This window comes from Corvus moneduloides, chromosome 10 (genome assembly GCF_009650955.1).
Source record: "Corvus moneduloides isolate bCorMon1 chromosome 10, bCorMon1.pri, whole genome shotgun sequence".
Classification (NCBI taxonomy): Eukaryota; Metazoa; Chordata; class Aves; order Passeriformes; family Corvidae; genus Corvus; species Corvus moneduloides.
This window is the reverse complement of record NC_045485.1, coordinates 25,076,294-25,097,720: the sequence shown is the minus strand read 5'-3', so window position 1 is coordinate 25,097,720 and position 21,427 is coordinate 25,076,294. Positions and strand designations below refer to the sequence as shown.

Here is a 21,427-nt window from a genome sequence, read left to right as displayed (position 1 = left end):
GTGTGGGGGGATTACACAATGCCTCGATGGCTACAGATATATTTTACTAAAAAATGATTGAAAGAACTGTCAGGTGAACACAGCACTTTGAAGCCCATGAACCTGCTGATTACGACAATCTCTGCATTTCTAGGAAGTTTACTGCTCAAAGAAATGCCCAGTAATTTCCTTCTTAGCTTCATTATTGAAAATTTCCCAGGTTAAAAAGCAGCTCCCGGTTGGAGCAAAAGGGAGATCAGAGGAGTATAATTTGGAACAAGTTATGATTATAACCTTGTTGTTCCCTCACAATTACTGTTCGTTCTTTCTTGCTAATAACTTCATGATGAGAATTGCAGTGCCCAGAATAGGCTGTAAAATTCCCTGTTCTTTGCACCAAATTCAAAGTCAAATAATATTAGAATAGAACAGTGGAAGTATGGTGGGAATACCTTCAGCGAGCAGACAGGAATCCAATACCCTGCACAAACTTGTCTCTGCCCATTTAGGTTTGGATGGACAATCTTTGCTGACAGATTACAGAAACTTGTTTTTACCAAAAAAAAAACGAGTTCAGTTTGCATAGAAACCTCCATTCTATCATCTTTTATCAAGTCCTCAAACCTCTGCTCTTTCATCTCCTGGTACTGCTTAATCACCTCTGCTTCAGTAATTACAGTTTTGCCACTTCAGTGCTGTTGCTGGGGTCTGATGGTGTGTCCTGAAAGGCTTTGGGCTGTGCATCTTCAGTCCAGGCCTGAATTTTGTGGTTTTATCTTGTCAAATCACCTTTCTTGGACAAGCTTTATTCAGGGAAGACCTTAATTTTGTTTGAACAAAGTCATCAAATGATATGGCTTGGAAGGGACCTTGGAAGATCCAACTCCCTGCAATGAGCAGGGACATCTTCAAAGAGACCAGGAGTATGAGCTTCACTGAGTATCTTAGAAAGAACCTGGCTCCTTTTCTACCCCTTTTACTGTTTGCAGGAGCACCTCTTAAGGCAGTGAAGAAATACAATTCTTTGAATTGCTCCCAGAAAAGAAACGCAAGAGAGAAAAACAAAACAAAACAAAATAAACTCAAACCACCTGTGTTTAAACTTTGGTGTAAACAGAATTTGTCTCATTCCTTCAGCTACATTTTTTCTTTGCATATGCCCTGAAATTACAGGCTGGATTCTCTCTACTCTGGTAGTGGCACAGCAGCTCATTTATAGCAAATTATTTTGTTAAGATATGTTTTTAAGTGGAAGTTTCTTGATTGCACTTGTTGTTACTCAGATCAGGTTCTTTCCCTTATGGGTTTTTCCATCCACAATTGCCAATAACTTTTAGTTTTCAAGATTAATTTATAGCAAGTGTATGAGATTTGATATGGGTGTGAAGAGGGTTTTGGAAGAGGTTATTCACCAATCATTTCTCTGTATTTAATATTCATCTTCAGCAACTTTAGAAAAAGTTAATTTCATTCAAATGGAAAATGCAACATGAACAGAGTTCTGTTAATCATAATAAACATACATACATTACCGTTCTCATTAATATGATCAATATAGCCTGAGATACAACACCAGCTCACTGCATTTTTATTAATATTCACACAGCATTACCTTTACAAATGCTTTATCATACACAAAAAAATGTCATTCATCATCTGACTGGTTTTGGTAAACATTCAGGATATAAAGTACCAGGAAAATATTCCCTTTATTTTTGTGAGTGAGCTCTGAACAGCAGAGTGAAGACTCAAAGAGTGAATTCCATCATTTAGCACATTCTTTTGTACTGTTCAGTTGTATTTTGAAGAAGGCCAGAATGGAAAATATTCTCTGCTAACTCTCCTGCAAACATTTTTAGGCTGCTTTAGGATTTACCTTTGTAAAACCACTGTCCCACACTCCAGCTTAGGCTGTCCCAAGCTTTCTCCACATTCCTATTTAGCTGCTCTCTTTGTGACTTTTGTTGTGTGTTTCTCCAGAGGACAAGAAAAACAATCCCACATCCCAGTGCCCACTAAGATGAATGAAAATTAATGATAATTCTGCTTCACCCTGTGCAGGAAGAACTGAAATCCAACGGAGACCTGTCCCTCCCAGTGTGACTGCACTGGCTTCACCCTGGTTGGACCTGCTGATGCTCGTTTCCAATTTGGCCCCTTTTCTCTTAAAAGCTGGTTTAAAGGCAGGGGAGAGGGAATGTGAACCCTTTTTATTGGCTTTTGTGATTCCTGGTGGCTGTTGGGCAGCACTGGCAATCAGCTGGTTCCCATGGGATGACGTTTTATGGAATCTTACCATGGGCACAAGACAAACGGGAGGGGGAATGGCCTTGGAGGGAATGCAACAGCAAAAATAACCCCAACTCTTGCAGATTTCCTGCAGCTGCAGTGCAAAACCTCGGAGAATCACAGAACAGTCAGCTCAGCATCAAATAAGAAACACAGTGTAGAAGTTTCACCCCAAGGGTAGCCCTGGGAGTAAAAGGGGTGGTTCTGCACACGTCTGAGGTTGGGTGATTTTAAGGTCTAAACCACACAGATGATATTTATTTCCCCCCCCACACACACACATTCTGGAAGAAAACATTTTGTTGTTTTCCCTCTTTCCCACTTGGCCAGGAGGACACTCCTAATTAGCAGGAATGCTGATGAGGAGCACCAGGCCCCCCTGTGCTGCCCCAGCCCCCCACCCTGGAGGGACGGGAAGTGTTTGTGGCATTAGTCAGGCCAACGCAGCCAGATGTCTCACATGATTTCTAAAGGCCAGGACGTGTGATATTTATACCTATGCTCATTTTCCCATTGCAGCACACTGGCTGCCAGGCTAATCTCAGTTTGGGGTGGTGGTGTGGTCCCCGGGGGGTGATTGGGTAGGGACAGCAGAAGGTTGTGTAAGGTGCTTGGATAGCACCACTGGGAGCTTAACAGACACTTCCCAGTCCAGTGCCATTAAAAAGAAAAGCAGATTTTACTGTTAACTCCTGGCTGAGTCTTCTCAAACCCTCAAACAATTTGGCTCAATCCCAGTTTTTCATACCAGGCCATTCGTTTCAGATGACTCGCTGCTAAGTAGGCACCAGAGAGGTCCATGAGTTTGAAAACCCTAAGTCCTTAACCTGAGGAGCAGCTCCAGCTCTTGGAACAAAGAAAATGAACCTGCTCTGGAAAGTTGCCTTAGAAAAGTTAGGAAGGGAAAGGATGAAGAAATATCTGTAACTGGTAAAAAAAAAAGGTAACTATGAAATATCCCCTGAAGCTGTAACTAATGCACAAAATTTTCATTCAGAGACTGAAGCCCCTACCAATCAGAAATTCTCTGCATGAATGTGTAGATTGAATCTGATGCAATATCACCACCAATTGGGTCGCTGTTTCTGTGATTCAGTACAATGAACTTATCCTTAGATTTTTTTTTTTTAATTCGGGCAGTTACTCAGGATGTTTTCCCAAATCAGCTACTCTTCTACCACCTACAGAAGTGGCTGGATGGGTGAAATCCTTACATTATGCCAAAATATTTTACACTAAATTGTAGACTCTGAGGCTGTTTGCTATGAGAAATTGCAAAAGCAAAAATGGTAGGGGCACTTTTCTGTCCATTATTCAAAGTTTATGAGTTGGCCTATCTGGAATAACAAGCAAGGGGAAGTTACATTCTTTATCCTCCTAGACTAATGGGACAGACAGCAGCTATCCAATCTATAGCTGAAATAAAAGAAATTATTATTATTATTATTATTATTATTACTATTAGCAGCCAAGCTTTAAAAACTATCACACTGAAAGATAACAGCTCAGGCAGGGGGATTGTCAGCATGTGGAATACTGGGTGATTGGAAAGCATCCATGATTTTCAGTTTCATGAACTTCCTTGGAGTTTTGCTCTTCCCAAAGTATCACTACCTGTAGTACTATGAAGAACTGGGGAACCTGGGAAAAAAAAATCATATTTAAAATCATTTTATTTATTAGAATTTAATTATTGTGAGAAAATAGCAACCGGTTTCTGAAATTGTAAGTAATTAAACATTTATCATAGAATTGATTTAAATTCTCATGGAATTGAAATAAAAAATTTCTCATGTAATTCTCCTTAGTGAGGCACAAAAACCCTGATTTTGTGGCATTTGAGCCTTACTGAGATTCCCACATCAAGGAATTAAAGGGGTCCTCTGATGAGCACTACGAGTCTGAGGGATGTGCAGACTTGAATCCTTCAAACTCCCTTTTTAATCAGCTGGGTGGGGAAGTTCATTATGCCCTGCTGTGCTCAGTTCTCACTCCCAGATCACACACATGAGTCCATAATCCAGTGACTACAGAGTGTCCCTGAGCCAGAGCGAAGGGAAACTGCTTTGCAAGTTCTAGCCTGGGTAAATATTATTCCTTCTGCTGATCCCTGAAGAAAGCAGCAGGATCCAGCTGGCAAAGTCTTTAACCGACAGAAACTGGAGAAGAACCTTTGCAGCTAGGCTTTCTTACACCTTCACAGGCTAAATAAAGCTCAGGATGTTCCTTCCAGATTCCAGCCTGCTGACAGCAGCTGTCTGTTTAAATGCCTTAAACTATAAATTATCGTGGTATGTGCTATTATGACCAATATCAGTTTCAGGAAATGAAGCAACAAGTTGTTACTCCTTTTTTTTGGGGTGTTATTTGTGTTGTTTTGTGCTATTTGTTATGTTTTTTTGTCTTGTGTTGTGCTCCAAAGAGCCTCATGGAGCACCCATTGAGCTGAAACAATTCTTGCTCATGCAGGTCATGAATTCCTGCTATATATAAGGTAGGCCTCAAGACATGGGTCATAAATGATGGAGTATTTGAGACATTTAGATGCAGGAGGTTCTGCCTGAGCTGTTTGCTGTGCATTTAGGAGCTGGGTGCTTCCAACCCCTGGCTCCTGGATGGGAGCCTGCTCTGGTGTCAGGAGAAATAAAGAGCTTGAGCCAGAGCTAACGAGCCCTTCAACCCCTGCCTGCATTTCTGACCCCCTGGGCCATGCTGCACATGGGTCTCCTTCACTCAGAAATGTTCCAGCCAAGTTTGGGGCTGTTTCAGGAACCCCAAACTCCATGCTGCACATGGGTCTCCTTCACTCAGAAATGTTCCAGCCAAGTTTGGGGCTGTTTCAGGAACCCCAAACTCCATGCAGAGCATGGATGAGACGGGATTTTATGATACGAGGTCTGGAACTGTCCCGCTGTTCTGTGTAAGGGCCACAGAGATGATTTCACACCTTCTCCAGGACTCAGGTCCTGGTGGTGAAATTCACATGTCATATTTACACCACTTTTAGATAGACATGAGAGAGGCAGCGCTGCACCTTAGTCCTTCTTCGTGCAGGAGGAACAGCTTTGCCTTTTTTTTTTTCCAGTATTCCTGTAAAGCCTTTTGTAAGACCCTTTGGCCCTTTTGTGTGGTATCAATTTCCACTTTCAAGGGCCGCTTTTCAAAGCTGCTATTTCTTAACACTCCTGGCTGCAGCAAGAAATCAAATGGAACTCTAGTTTTATTCTTATCTTGTAGAGGTTGAAGAGGGATATTTGGAAGTGGAAGAAGGTCCTGAACCCCACTGAGACCTTGGAGGAAGTACCTTCCATAGCAGGTAAGTAAAAGAAAAAGTAGGTAGGGAAGGCACCTGGCACTTGCCCTTTTAGTCATTCTCTGAGGCTGTTTTATCTCCTCTGCAACCTCTCTTCCTCTTCATGACCTGGAAAAACACAAACCTACGCAATATCTGAACCAGAATTGCTCCCTGGAACAAACCAGGGCTTCATCAGAAACAACAAAGAGGGCGTGAAGAGAGAGAAAAATGTTTTTATAGCCATAAAGCCATTAATACCGGGTTTTAAATTCCCAGTGCCTTTGGTAAAATTTGTCAGCCCAGCTGGTTCTGAGAAAGACTAAATACTGTGCTCATGGATATTATTGCTTGTTCCCTTCCTTCCTTTCCTTCCCATTAATAAAGTTCATCCCAGGCCCTCAGAAATTGTTGGATAAATGTGTTCAATGCTTTTCTTATCGCTAGAGACTAAATTTGCAATTGAGAGTGTGTAGTTGATACTAAACCAGGATATGGTAGTTCAAATTTGTTTTCAATAGAAATTGTCCTAATCATGATTTATTTTCAGGACGGATGCTCCACAGAGCCCTGCACCAACCAAAATCCTCTGGATTCGTTGCGTCCTGATGGATTTCATCACAGTGGCATTTTTCTTTATATTTTCTACTACTGCTGTATTTCTGTGAGTGGGAGGAAGTGCATGAGTCACAAACTTTCACGACCATGTAATCTAGGCCAAATTGAGCAGTCCTAAAAATGAAACTATTGGGTAGCTGTCAGCAGGGCGAATTTGTGTTACTGCTTCATCAGAAACAGAACCACTGCAGCTTCATGCTGGGAAATGTAGACAAGAAGACAGAGTGCTCTCTACACCCCAAAAACTGTTTTAAAATATTAATAATATCAATATTAATATTAATTAATAATAATAATGATAATCTAGTATTTTCTTATGGCATAAATTCATTGTAGGCCTGACATTTATGGGTGGAAGTTAGATGTGACACTTCCTTTGGTAAACAAATTCAAATTATGTCCCATTCTTGTAACATCTTCTAAGTCTGTTTTGAACTACAGCAAGAGGGAGACCTCCAAATACCAACACATGGACCAGGAGCCATGGAAGGGGTGCTCTTAACTAGAAACAATATGAAAAGAGAGAAGGAACCTGTTTAAAGTTCTTCACTTTCAAAATTGAGGGGGGTTTTGTGGAAATTATGGTACGCAGATTACTTTGTAACTAGGAAAAAAACAGCTGTTAAACCTCTGACCATTTCCAGTTGTACAGAAAATTCACTTGGAGGTTTCACCATGAATAAGATGCATGAGAGGCAGATATTTAAGACTTCATTAAAACAAAAAACTTTGCTAGAATTAAAAAATCACAGTATTTGAACAGCTGTTCCAGCAGGAAAAGGATCTGTCAGGTGTAAATTACAGGTAACGCTCTTCAGGGTTTGTATGTTACGAAGAAGTTCTCTTATGTTCCTGCAAGGAAAGGTAGAGGACACAGATGGTGGCCAGAGGTGTCTGGGAAAGCAGAGAATGGCAGCTTTTAATTTTATGTTCTTATAGAATTGTGCAACATCCCCAACTGTGAGCACAAAATGCCCAATTTCTACCAACACAGCTTCAGATTTCTGGGGACAGACTCTCCCAAATCCCAGCACCGGATTTCTGACTACATTTCCCCACCACTGCCTTCCCCTGCAGCTGATTGAAAACAGAATTAAACACCATATTGAGCTCCCTTTAAAAACGTGGTGTTAGGTAACCTCTGCTGCTCCTCATTTCCTCTCCTCTCCCCTTTGCCACTTCCCTGGAACAGCCAATCTCTGGCGCTGGGGAGTAAATTAAAATGTGCACTGAAAGGTTTCCATTCCTCCCGTGAAACTTCTCAGCATCACCTCAGATTAGTGTTCCAGAACCACCAGGAAAAATGGGGTTTGCAGACCTTTCAAACTTCCATTTCTGCCTTCTGATGGTGGAACAAGGGCTAAGCTGCAGGAAAGCAGCACGGAAGAAGAGTGGCCCTCCAAAAGGGGATTAACTGTGGGTGAACGTTAATTGGAATTTCACAGTGCCTTTTGAAGCCATGTGTTTACGTGCCTGTAAAATACTCTCTGGTATTTTAGTGTCTGGCTTTATATGTGAATCTGCCTTAGACTTACCCCATAAGTTCATGTGGGCCCTTCCTTCGTCTCTCTGTTCACAGACTTGTTCTCCCCCCAAAATGGTTTGAAAGTCTTTCAGCCATTTTCTGCTTTCATATTTCAATCTCTTTTTTGTTCTGTCTTCTTTGTGCATTTCTTGGTCACCCGATGTCTTGCAGCAGTTGCATTTCCCTCTCTCGCTTTTCCATTTTCCTTACTTCCCTTCAAACACTAAATTATTTCCACCCAGGTTTGTTACTCTCACTCCCAAATTTGAGGTGGCAATGACACCATGGTTTTATTTCACTCTTGAAACACTTGTTTCTCTTCATCCCTCTCCTTTGCCCAGAATGTGTCTGTGCAGACTCCGCCAGGCCCTTGGGACAGCAGGGAACGCTGTCCAGTGCAGGCTGTTCAACCTTTCTCAGTTATGAGGCCTTATCCAAGATTTGGATCCATAGAATCACTGAATCAGTTAGGTTGGAAAGGACCTCCAGGATGTCTAAGTCCAACTGTGACCCAGCACTGCCAAGGCCACCACTGACTGCCCCATGTCCCCAAGTGCCACATCCACACGGATTTTCAATCCCTCAAGGGACAGGGATTCCACCATGGTCCTGGGCAGGTTTCACCAGGGCAGAACAGTCCTTTCCATGAGGAATTTTTCCTAATATCCAACTTAAACCTCCCTTGGTGCAACCTGAGGCCGTTCCCTCTCCTCCTGTCCCTGTTCCCTGCGAGCAGAGCCCGACCCCCCCGGCTGCCCCCTCCTGTCAGGGACTTGTGCAGAGCCACAAGGTCCCCCCTGAGCCTCCTTTGCTCCAGCCTGAGCCCCTTTCCCAGCTCCCTCAGCCGCTCCTGGGGCTCCAGCCCCTTCCCAGCTTCATTTCTTTCTCCAAACACCCTCCAGCCCCCCAGATCTCCCTCACTTCCAGGGCTCAGGAGCTCACCTTGCTCAGCCCCAGGCCTGTGAATCACCACTGATGGTTTTGATCCTGCAGCCTTTGACAATTGAATTTGGGCTTACCCTGCTCCATAAAGCATTGTCGCTGTTCTTTTCCAGGCAAACCTCTGCATTTTAGCTCTAGGTTTAATTTTATTCTCACTCAATGACTCCTACAATATTTGGACAATATTTCCTTAATAGATGTTCTCATCTCCTGTTTGAAAATAATGGTTTGACTCATCTGTTGGAGGGAGGAAAATCCACGTGGACAGAATTGCGTTTGCTGCACATATGGAAAGGAACGAGACAGGTTCTTGTAATTTGCAATATTTGTAATAAAATTAAACCAGTCTCAACAATTTGTATCCCAGACTTATTTTCAAAAGACATCTGAATCAAATACTCCTGTTTTCAGTTTTGAAATTCAATGACAGCTTGTCAGCTTGCAAGCCAGAGAGAGAGAGAGATGCCTGCCAAGGTGAGTCTCTGGTTACTGATATTTTCCATGATCCACTGTTTCCTAACAGTTTGCTAAAAAGGTGTTTCCATTACCGTTTCTGAATATAACAATGGATGTAAACTCTGGTAAAGATGATGAGTCACTTTTAAGAACTCAAAACTGAAGGTGGAACAATAGGAGGAAATTTTCTTAAAAATTAAACTTTTTTTTTTCCCCCTTTTTGTTCAAGGCTATAATATCTGCAATTTTTTTTCATGGCTCAGAAATTACTCACAAGAAAGACAGCAAATGTGAGAATAAATGTGTCCTTTTGAGTCAAAATGAAAGCTTTGATTTTCCCTAACATGGGGAAGAAAGACTTTCCATACACATTTTTGTAATTTTGGGAACCTCTCTCTTGCTTTGTTCATATTCCATTTTTTTTTTTTTTAATCCAGAAATCTTTTCTTCTGGTTTCTTGACCTGGTCAGGAAAAATCACTTGTTAAGATGAAAAATTCATTTTTCTGGATGAGTGTGAGATCTCAGGAGCGGCAGCCTCAGGGAAAGGCTCCTCTTGGTCCCCCCGAGCTGCGGCTTTGCAATGTTTGAAGACCCTGTGAGGATCAGAATGCCTGCAACCCAAAAACTTTCCTCTATCCCTGTGAACACGAGCGAATCTCTGGCAGAAATACTGCCCACAGTAAATTTCTTCCCTTGAAATGGCTCAGTGGGACATAAAACTTCCAACTTCCTGAAGTATAGGGAAATTAAAAGTGCTTGGAGTTTTTTATTTTTATTTTTTCCCAGTATATTCAGTCCTTCCCACAGCCAGAGTATATAGGTCCCCAGTTCAAGTGCTGCCTGGACTCTATATGAGGCTGTTGGTTTTGTTCTCACTGCTCTGAAACTGCTCTCTATAAACAGGGTGGGAGAAGTTGGTAACAAAAGCACTGAAATTTATTATGTGCCTACCAGTGGAACATCAGGGAAAGGCAGTAATAACCAGACAAAGTGCTTCAAAGCTTTAGTGGGACAATCAAAGCCTCACAAATTCCCCTAAAACATAGGAGGAAATATTTCAAAGGCTTCACTTTATAGAAAAAGCTGCAAAGATTTGTTTCAGCAGTTGTAAAACTGGCAGGGAGACAAGTTTTGCCCGTTTCCTTTTATCTGAAACATTTTTCACAAAGCCTTAAAAAATATTATCTTTGTGAGCTCCGTTATAGTCTTGCTTGAGTTTTCAGCTCATCTGATTTGTCTGGCTCTTGTCACTTTGCATCTCTCATGACTAAAGAGTTACCAAATCGAATGGATAAAGGAACAGAAAAGGCATCCATAGGTTTGGGATGTCCTCCAGTTTTTCAGGATAAATAAAATTTCCTCTTCCCAGAGCTGGCAGAGCATCCTGCTGCTTGGGATTGGTAGGACCTGGTAGTGTCCCCTGCCTGCTTTCAAAAGCTTTCTGAAGAATAACAAAAGCACGGCAGAAAAATGAACTTTAAAAATGTTTAAAAAGAGAAATTTAAATTCTTTCACTGTGGGTGTAGCTTAAAATCAAGTGTGCTGGAAAGAATTCAGGAGAAGGCCACTGAAAATTAACAGTGTTGTTAAAATAAAGGTAATTTCCACACAAACAGAATCATACTGGGCCTGATCCATCACTTTTCATATGACACCACACTATGGTTTCCTGCTGGATCCAATCTGCCCAATCCAACTTGTCTAACTGTGATGATATCTGGTGTTCTAGCAAATGATTTTGAGGCTATGAATTGATATTCAACTGCCAATACTCTTAAATGCAGGAACAAGCTGAGGAGACCCCAGGTCAAGGTGAAGGGAGGAATTTAACCTCAAAGTGTAAACGAAGAACTTCGATTTTGGAATCTGTTCTTTCTTGTAACCCAAATATTTCCTTAGGCTTGATTTATTCAGACAGCAGGAGTAATAAGTCTCTTTCTTCTCTTGCTGATAAAGAGGCATTTTTCAGGGTATGATGAAAATGTTGCTCTTTCAAGGCTCAAATTTATGAAAAATAGGTTTTATGAAATACCTTAATAGCACTAGGAATGGCTGGGATACTTGGTCAGACTTATTTGATACCCAAACTCAGCCATGAAAAAGACTTTTTAAGCAGGATCTTCACAGATCCACATGTGTAAATACATGGCAGATTCCTGAAAATGACACTATTCCTTGGGATCCAGAAGAGAGAGATTGGAGTCCAGCACCAGCTCCAAGGCTCACAGGAGAAATATCTGTTCCTGTCTCCTGCTGAATCCTCTACATCTCCATTCCCTGCTTAAATTCAAAGATAGAAATTCTTTGTGCCTGTAATTTTTCAGGAAAAATGGTCAGTAATCACTGATGGTTATTCTTAGCCAGGATGTGAAATAGGAACTACCCAGAGATCTGGAAAATTGCATCCAGTACTGCTGGGGATGGTGGTGGACTGGGAAACCCCTGGGCTGGCTAACAGTGTCCTTTTAGTTACAGAGAAATGCAGAAATGGAGGATTTCACCCTCTTGGGATGCTTTGAAGGAGTCACTTTCTGTCCCTAGCATTTTTTCTTTTGTCCTTACACGACATTTGGGATTTCTCACAAGTTTTCTTGCTTTGACCCTTCTGATTCTCTCTGCCACCCCACAGAGGGGGAAGAGGGCAGCAGTTTTGTGGGGTTTAGCTTCTGGCTGGGGTTAAACCATGACAGAAACAGAAAATGCTCCTAAATGCACATTTTAAACTTTCCCTATCAGCATTTTTATTCCTCACATGAGAATAAAACCCAGAGATCACTAAGGTCAAAGTCTGGGCTTGAAGACCCCTCATGAGAAGCAGCTCTGGCACCTTTCAGTCCCTCCCAGCCAGAAAACACCAGGAAAAACATGATTTCTTCCAGTTTTGTTGACTCTCCTTCATCTCCTTTCCTCTGCAGGCTGCTCTCCCCTCCCTTGTGCTTTTGTACTCCAGCACATTAGAATATTAGGTCAAACACCCTCACTAAAAAATGTGCTGTTCAATACTCCTCATTTTTGCTTGATTTTCTCTTCCTCTGTTGGAGACACCAGTGGTAATTTTCCCCTCAGAGGTTTGCCCTTTGATCATGCCAGAATTTCCTATAAACATTATGTCAAAACAGGGCTTCCCCAGTTCCTTATAAATGTTTGCTGTGCTCAAATGTGCCAGGAAAAAAAGGATGGCCTATTAATCTTGGAATTATCAGGAATTATTATGACTTCCCCACTCCTTGCACACTCTGAATAGAGGGATACAGAGCTTTAGGGGTCCGTGTTCTGGATAATGAGTAAAGGGTCACACCGAGGGTTAATCCTGACCAGATCTTTTACTAATACACAAATTGCAGGACTGTACTGTTTTTCCCAATAGTGATGGTTTGGATCCTCGTGGTGGAAGGAGAGGGAGGGATTATTTGCTGTTTGCTGTGGAAACCACTTGCAATTCAATCTGTGGGGTAATTTAATTATAGTGTGAATGATGATCAGAGTAGGTGACAGGACTGTCTTCCACAAACTTAAAGCTGAATGTACCTTATGTCGTCTAATTTTAGGAGCTGCAGTGACAGGAACAGTGTTTTGCAGAGCAGGTTATCGAGATTTATCTAAATATATACATAAAAGTTATATACATGAAAATTAAATCTATACACAATCCAGTGGAAACCAGTAGTTCAAAGAAATGTAAATATCACCCTGCAAAATCAGATGTAGACCTGAATTTCTCTTTTTCCACTAAGAAATAATTCTATTTAATGGCAGGATGTGCTGTGTCTGGTGGAAGATCCTGGCTGCAAGCTCCTGCAGGGCAGGATGGGAAGCTGCAGGATGGGATAAGGAACTTCCACTCAGTTTGCTCTCCACCAAGGCCCTAATGACACCAGTGTCAAAGGAATGGTGTCACTGCACATCTTCACAATGCAGGAAGTGTTCCCAAGCCTTTCCCAGCCTCAGACTTCATCTTGGGAATCTATCAGATGCATTTTTGGCATTGATAGATCAACCTCACAGCTCAGTTCCAGAGTGTGCACCATGGAAAGCTTTGCTCTGCATCACAGCCTTCCCTGCCAAACTCACATGGAGGTGTGTGCTCAGGCTCTGAGCAGAGAGGGAGGCAGGAAGAGCTCGTGGATTACATTTTAGATTAAATTTTACCATAATTAAACCTGGATTAAAGCATTAGTCAGTGATGAGTAAAGCTATTGGTACAGCTACTTTCTGAGTTTTAATATGCTCATCTCTTCCGGTAAGAGAAATATTACAAGCTCCAGAACATACAGGGGACAGGAGTTAAGGTAATTAATCCTCCTGCAAATCAATCAATTAATCAATCAATCAAACCTACTGGTAAGTAAATCTGTTAAAAAAGGGATGCACATAAAAATAAACTGTGAGTTCACTGTGGAGGGTGAGGTGAAGGAACAACACAGGGCTGGGGGTTGGCAGCCACCAAGTTTGGGGTGTCCTGGAGCTGGAGAGAACCCACACAGCAGAGGAACATGGATTTGGGGTGGATGGTGGAGCCCTTGGCACCTGGCAGCTCCCTGGATAACACCACAAAGCACGAACAGCACTTTCCTTGGATGGACAAACAGAGAATATCAGCTTGAACAGGAAGGGAGAGATGACACCTGGAATTACAACTCCGTGGGGATGACAGTGTCTAATTCTGGCAGGGAAAGTTCCAACAAGGTGTGGATGAATCACAGGTTTAAAGGTGGAGAGTTGTTATTTGAGAAACAACATGTTAGTGAATGTCTCAAGGGTATGACCTGGCTTGTTTAATGAACAATCAAAAAAAAAAAAAAAGAAAAAGGAACCAAAAGTCATAAAATAAATCTTACACATTGTCAAACAAAATATAATGCCTGGAAAATGTAGTACAATAGGCAAATTCAGTCTAGAAACAACGCTTTTATAATTGTAACCATTTTAAGTGGAATTAAGATTTAAACAACCTAACCATGTTTGTTCTGGAATTTTAATTAATGGAAACATTTTCAATCAGTGGAAACATTTCAGTCCTACCTGTGTTTTGTGTTATGTACGAGGTTAGGTGGACTAAATGAGCACAGTGGTCTCCTCTGGTTTCTAATCTATTAAAAAAATTAATTAGATCCTGTTCCAATGTTGATTTCAGCCTTTACAAATCTATATATCCTTGACAACTCAAAGAAAGGGTCCACCTTAGAAAGAGAATTAATACAGGATTTTAACATTTCAGGTAAAGAAATGTTTTTAGAGTGTGAATTAACCGTTTGGTTGTGTGTTCTCAGAGGCACAGACTTTTGTATATGTAATTTTCTCAGGAAAGACCACAAACCAAACTTCTGGATAAAGATACCTCCCCTTCCCACCAGGCTTGGGACTAACTCTACAGGACTGGGGTGGGGGCTGGTTTTGTTACTGCTCTGAAACGTTTTCATTTCAAACTGAGCATCACATGGAGAGCCCCCAGCCCTGCCGAGAGGAGCAAGGGCTGCCTCACTTCTCCTGGACTCCAGCTGGAGAGGGGATTTAACCCATTCCAAACACCCACACGAAATATTCTTATTTGCTCCTTGTGCAGGCTGGGCCATATTTCACTTCAAGATGAGTGACCTGGAACTGGAGACTGATTTGTCACGGGCTTGAACTCACAGCACGCAGGGGAGGAGAGGCTTTCTGAAATCCCAATCTCTTCATCATGTGAACATAACACACCTCCCTGTTAAACACCTGAATGTTCTGAGCAAATTACATCCTCAAGGGAATTGGGCTTTTTGCCACTACTTGTACTGCTGGAAGCATTTTCTAGCATTTGAAATATTTTGTTTCTAACACTTGAAGCCATTACCTGCCTTTGCAACAACCGCTGCCACGGCAAAGAAATGTTTTGCATTTGCTTTTATGGGTGGATAAACATTGTTTCCTTAAGCTTGTCCAATACAGGCAGCAACACATCCACAGTTTATTTTATTATAACAGTGCTTTTGTCAGAACTAAAATAGGAATTCTGGATAACTGAACAATTAATCTGCTCCCATCGCTCCAGTCAGGCTCCAAAGCGGCACTGAAACCATTAAGCTTTTTCCCCTGGTGAAACAACAAACATCGGACCAACCAACCAAACTTCCAGAGTAAACTTACCCAGTTTTGGCAAAAGTTGCCCAGTATCTCATCATGGAGCGGCTCAGGAGCTCCTCAGCTTTGGTGTAATTCACTCTCCTCTCCAGGGGCAGCCCGAACACAAACTCAATCTCGTAGCCATGCATGACCCCCATCCACTCTGGCCAGGGCAGCTTGGAGGAGCGATGCTCAAAGAAATAAAAGAACACATGGTGCCCCAGCTGGGCGAAGCTGGTGGTGAATTCCATCACGGGACAGATGATGTTGTAGTCCCCGATCACGTCATCGATGGCATCCCGGTAGTGCTCCGGCTTTTCCACGTTTTCCCAGTCCGTGTAGTGAAAGATGATCGATTCTATCGCAAGTTTGCTCACTCCTGGGAAGGTCAGATTTAAAGCTGCTTCAAACTGGGTTTTGTTGATCAAGCCATCGCTATCCTTGTCGAGGCCAGGGACTCCGTATGCCAGAAATGATGACCCTTCATCTTTATTAACACCCACCAAGATCTGGGTCTGTTTGAAAAGACCATTCTTGATCAACGCTTCTGGCATGTCCACCAGAAAATCCCCATCCACGCTTGGGCAGAAATATACTTGTAAAAGAGAGCCATATGGAACCACAAAAATTTCATTTTCCAGTATTTCCTTCGGGTCCTTGTCTTGGAGGCAGAGGATGAGCTCGGACTCGTTGCTAGTGGGACACTGGAGCTGTTTGGCCAAAGCCACTGTTCTGTTCCTGGCCTCAGAAGCTGTGACTGCAGCCCAGGGGGCGTTTGCAGACCCACTCTGCAGGATAGCCCTGGTGAATAAAGGGTGGCTTTTAGGAGACAGGAGGTGATAGGTGACAGAGGCCGAGCCAGCGCTCTCTCCAAACAGAGTCACGCTTTTGGGATTGCCTCCAAAGGCTGCTATGTTCTCCTGGACCCACTGAAGTGCCAACCTTTGATCAAATAAACCTGCATTTCCAGGAGCTTTCTGATTCCCTGGCAAGGACAGAAATCCCAAAGCACCAGTCCTGTAGTTCATGGAAACCACGACCACTCTTTCCACCCTGGCCAGAAACTTCCCATCGTAGACAGGCAGGGAAGTGGACCCAGACTCAAAGCCACCACCATAAATCCACACCATGACAGTGGCGTTCTTGGGCTTGGGAGAAGGAATCCATACATTGAGGTATAAGCAGTCCTCACTCAGGTTGGTTTTTGGGTTCCACATCTCTGACCCAGCAAACCCTGGGTAAGTTGTGTCTATGGGTTGGTAACAGGAGTTTGCGTGCTTGGTGGCATCCCAAACATCTGCCCACTTCTCCCGAGGTTCTGGCTTTTGGAATCGCAGCCTCCCGATGGGGGGCTGTCCATAAGGGATCCCAAGGAAAGCTGTCACAGTTCCCCCCAGCACCTGCAGGCTGGTACCTCTGACTTTGCCCTTCTTGGTTGCAATGATGTTCTCCTCAGGTGCCACCTTCCTGACGAACACAGACAGGAGAAGAAACCCCATCAGAAATCTGGTAGAGAGGCTTAAACCATTTGTCCAAATCATGATGCCTGAAAAACAGGACAAAAAATAAATTCAGAATTAGTGTTGCAATATCAGTATCACAACGGTTTGTTAAATAAGGGTGTGGCTCATCCCAGGGGCGGTGAAAATGAGAAGGTGCTGCTGCACACGGCACAGAAGTCTTTAACTGTAAGTTCTTGTTGGTTATTTGTGTTGCAAAGACTCTGTCCATTTGTTTAGTATTTGGCCAGTACTTCAGAAAAATTTTCTTGCTAAAAACTACAGAACTGAGGAAGACAAACCAGGAGAGATGAAGTCATACAAGCAGGCTCTGACCGTTGCAGATGATCTACCCACCAACCAAAACCTACAGGAATAATTTCTTCTAAGACCTTGTTTTTCTAGAGCACCTTAACCAAGCTTACAACCAGCAGAGTCATATGAAGCACGAATGTCATATTTGGAATGAATACTAAAATGCTAAAACATCAAGGATTTTTGAATATATGACAATGGTGCCTAATAATTTGGGTATGATTTGCTCTTTCTTTCCTGAGAACTTTTCCAAGTGCTAATCAGTATTACCTTAAAGCTAAGGCTATAAATGTTGATTATACATCAAATTTAAGCACACTAATAATCTTATTTACCCCACCTTTCCAAATAACACCTCAGCACCATCCCCTTGAATCTAAAAATTCAGGAAAATCCTATTTGCATAAATCCATTTCTGTGGTTTACATATGGGAAAATGCTCAACAAAGCTCCTTTCTATTTTTTTTTTTTGCTCGTTGCCCTGTCACATATCGCGTGCTCTGTCCTGTCCCTTTAAACAGGCCACTCTTTGTTAATGAGGAGCACTCATGTCCTTAAAAGGAACGAGGATAATTTCTCTGGAAAATACAGCTGTGGCCTAATTTGAGCTGCTCCTGCTTGTTTGCCTGTTCTTGGAAAGAAAATGCAGTGGAGGGGGGAACTGGAAGGTTTTGTGCAAAGGGGTTCTTAGCTTTGAGACAGCATCAAAGGAGCAGGGAGGAATCCTCAGGAACAACATTCTTAGCATTCATCTAGACAGAAAATAGATAAATTTTAGAAAACATAAACGCTTATGCTCTGGTTGTTTTGTTAAAGTAAAATAGATGAGGCGGTGAATGAGGGCAATAGACTTGAGAGTTGGTCTCACACTCCACCCTGTCTTCAGCTTGACTGACAGAAACCTGCAATTGCCCCCCTTTTTTGTTAAATATTAGAGATGTGAGTTGTCAGCTCACGGGGTCCAGCAGCTCCCAAGGAGTTTGGGTCAGCACAGGCAGGAGGCTCACTCACAGCATTCAGTGGCTTTTGTCTCCCCCTCCCTATGTGCCAGGCATAGAAAAATGGAATATCCTGAGTTGGAAGGGATCCACAGGGATCATCCAGTCCAAGCCCTGGCCCTGCACAGACACCCCAACAATCCCACCCTGGGCATCCCTGGGAGCGGTGCCCAAAGGCTCCTGGAGCTCTGGCAGCCTCGGGGCCGGGACCATTCCCTGGGGAGCCTGGGCAGTGCCCAGCACCCTCTGGGGGAAGAACCTTTTCTGGTACTCAACCCAAATCTCCCCGGAGACCAAAACAAGAGCCTGTACTTGCAGTTACCTCAGTTTGCTAAAACACTGAAGCCTAAATCCCACTGTCTTTGAGAGAATTGGCCATAACTCACCCAGTTTGCTGAATATTTCCAGCCTGCTAAACCAACACAGACTTGGGATTATTTTTTTAACTCAGAACGTTTCATTGTAAAACTTTCTCGAGAAGATTTAAGAGCAGCCATGGAAGCAGAGGTGAGAAGAGTAATTTGCTTTGCTCTGTAAATCTGCACTTAAAAATTCATTAGTGTTGAACATCCCAGGGCTTCTCTCAGCCCCTCTGCAAAACCAAACCCAAAATCCTGAACAGCCACCTGAGCTGGGAGGATGATAATGGAGGTGGGATGGAGGAGGGATCCAGCTGGGTTTTGGAGCAGCCAGTACCATGAGATGGGAGAAGTAATTTCTCTAAGTCTGTTGTTGTGACACTGTTACTTCACTGAATTTGTGAAGAAAGATCATGACCAAACCACAACAAGCTGGAAATAATAAGATATTTCAAATATTGTCATTATGAAGAGAAAATGGAGCTAAGAAAAGCAAGAGACTTTAAAGTTCTTCAAGATTAATCCATCTAAATGGTAATTAAAATTAATTCTCCCCCTGGTCTTTCCTGTTAATTAAAAAGGGATGGGAGGAAAACAATGTAACATTGCAAAACACAGAGGCAGAAGTTTTAGAAAATAAATTAGTGAGAAAAGAATAAAAAAAAATTCAGTTCTGTACCGTTTAAATTAGCTCTGGCATTTCAAAGAAAAAGTTGGATCAAGCTTGAAAAACACAGAAGTTTTGTGCTGCTGAATGAGAGGACTCATCTACTCTCAGGTCACTCTGCTAATATTAAAAAAAGTAGCAAGTGACAGGGGATTATTATTACACCTTGAATGCCTGGCAAATATTACATTTAATAAGGATTTTAATGCTGCTTTAAACCAAACTCAGCAATGTGAAGCACAGCGAGCAAAACAAACATTACCTGATTATTACAATGAGAGCAAAAGGGTCAGAAGATTGCTTTAGCTCATCAGCACCAACCCAGCAGAGTTCTACCGTGCAATGAATCTGCATATTTTAGAAAGCTGCTGCTGTAGTAGTTTCCCCCAGCAAAAGTTAAACAGACTCCACTGTTGCATTCTTATTCAGCGAGGGAACACTATTTATTTCAATGCCTATTTCCTCCCCCTTGCAAATCTTTACCCAGCCAAAAAATCTATACACTCGACTACATAATCGCTATTTAAATAGGAAAGATGGTTGAATTAATAAGTGATTTCTAGCTCAGCTTAATTTACTTAGCCCAGGATCCCTTGAATAATGCCAAGGTCTGCTACACACGCTGCTCACTCGTTCCATGTGCAGAGCAGAGGCAGCTTCCCCCGGAGAGCAACAAATGGGCAGAGCAGAGCGTTTTCAAAGATCCCAATCCCCGTGCAAATCAAGCTGAACCGTAAATTATCCTGGCAGGCAGAGACGTGCAAACGGAGAATCACTTACCCCACTCCTATTACAAGAAGCACAAAGTTTTTAAGAGTCGGGATCTTGGGATCCCTCGGGGGAGATGCAGCGGTGCAGCTGCTGCTCTAAGCCCGTAAATTGGCCAGTGCTGACATTATAATCAACTCTTTCTGACATGGAGCTCGCGAGAGTTGGCAGCAGCCACTCGGTCTGCAGGCAGCCTCTGCCTCCCATCCCACATCTGCTCCAGGGACAAACCCAGGCTGGGCAAAACCAGGCACAGGGCTGGGGGAACACGGGGATTTGTTCCTTGCGTGGGGCATCTGGTTTAGAAGAATAAATAGAAATGTAAATGTAATAAATCTAGCCTCTCATCTTCCTTAGAGCGCTCTCTCACCTGTATTATTTTTTTGGTTTTTTTGCTGTACTCAAACCTCAGATTTTCACTGTAAATAAGTATTTGTTTTGGGTTTTAGCAACTGTGGCAGATAAAGCAGGAATGTGCCCTGCCTGGACATGTCAGCAACTGGCAAGCACCAGCTGCATCACTTGGCTCCTGCCCACCCAGGCCCCGGCACAGATCTGCGTTGTCCCCTTCTGATGGTAGGGTTAAAAATGGGACCCATGTGCTGTCACATGCTGGCTGCTCTCTTTTCTTAGGCTGCAAGCAGGAAATCACCCATGGTGCTGAGCACACCTGATATCCTCCTTTTTCCTGAGCCTCCTGAGCATTGCTCCCACCAGAATTCCTCCACACTGCAGCTGCAAAGCCAGCCTGAACCCCTGCTCAGGGCTGCAGCACGGCTGGGGACATGTCCTGCAACACAACATTGAAATGCAAATATTCTGCAAGGTACAGATGAAAACAGAGGGGTGGAGAAAAGAAAAAAATTCCATACAGCACCCTTACAAACTTTCTTGTCAAACCCCCTTCCTGAGCCACCCCACAGGACCAGAAGGCCACCCCATGGTGCTGGGACTGCTGTCCTCCAGCAGCATCTGCTCTCTAGCTCTGCCCTGAAAAAACAGCAATTTTTCCACAATTTAAGTTTTTTTCCTGCTGTCCACATTTGCTTCCCCCTTTAGAGCTGAACACAATTACTTTGCCTGTTTAATAATCAAATTACAGCTCTGTTTCAATTACACAAAAGCAATATTTGTCAACGCGTAGAACAGGAATAAAGCCGAAATAAAAAGTTAAGGATGAAGTTTATAGACCTTAATATGGAGATTACAAGTGGAGTTTTTAAAGCCAGCATGGGAATTATGGTTTTAACAGAGGAAAGTTCAAGAAAGTAGGGTCATTTCATTCCTCCTGGTAATTTTACAGCATCCTTAAGGCTCAGACACTCCAGAGGTATTTTGTGTGGATACATTCACTGGAGAGAATATGTCCCACTCTAAACCTAAACCACCATGGCAGGGGGTTCAACTGGCTGATTTTTAAGCTCCCTTCAACCCAGGCCTTTCAAGGATTCCATGATTCTATGATAAATCCCTAAACTTTCAGCACAGAACTGTCCAATCCAGCAGGATTTTGGAATCCTTAGCCAAGATTGTTAACTCAGCAGCGTAATGGAAATACTTAATAATAAAACGGGGTTCATTCAGAATTATTTCTGGTGACAACTCTTGCTGATCAAAAC

The 21,427-nt window shown here is 42.8% G+C and overlaps 1 protein-coding gene across 4 annotated transcripts in view; it reads right to left on the bottom strand.

The window, feature by feature from the left end:
• BCHE (butyrylcholinesterase) overlaps window positions 1-21,427 on the bottom strand; it is a 47,392-nt gene that overhangs the window by 8,655 nt on the left and 17,310 nt on the right. The window contains exons 1-2 of one of the 4 annotated variants that reach the window (XM_032119962.1): window positions 19,821-19,988; window positions 15,227-16,748 (exon numbers count right to left, since the gene is read on the bottom strand). In XM_032119962.1, coding sequence (XP_031975853.1) covers window positions 15,227-16,743 — 1,517 coding nt within the window. In that variant the 5' untranslated portion in view covers window positions 16,744-16,748; window positions 19,821-19,988. Of the gene's footprint in view, window positions 1-15,226; window positions 16,749-19,302; window positions 19,505-19,618; window positions 19,713-19,820; window positions 19,989-21,427 lie in introns of those variants that run through there. The other 3 variants (XM_032119961.1, XM_032119965.1, XM_032119964.1) reach the window with 3 other exon arrangements.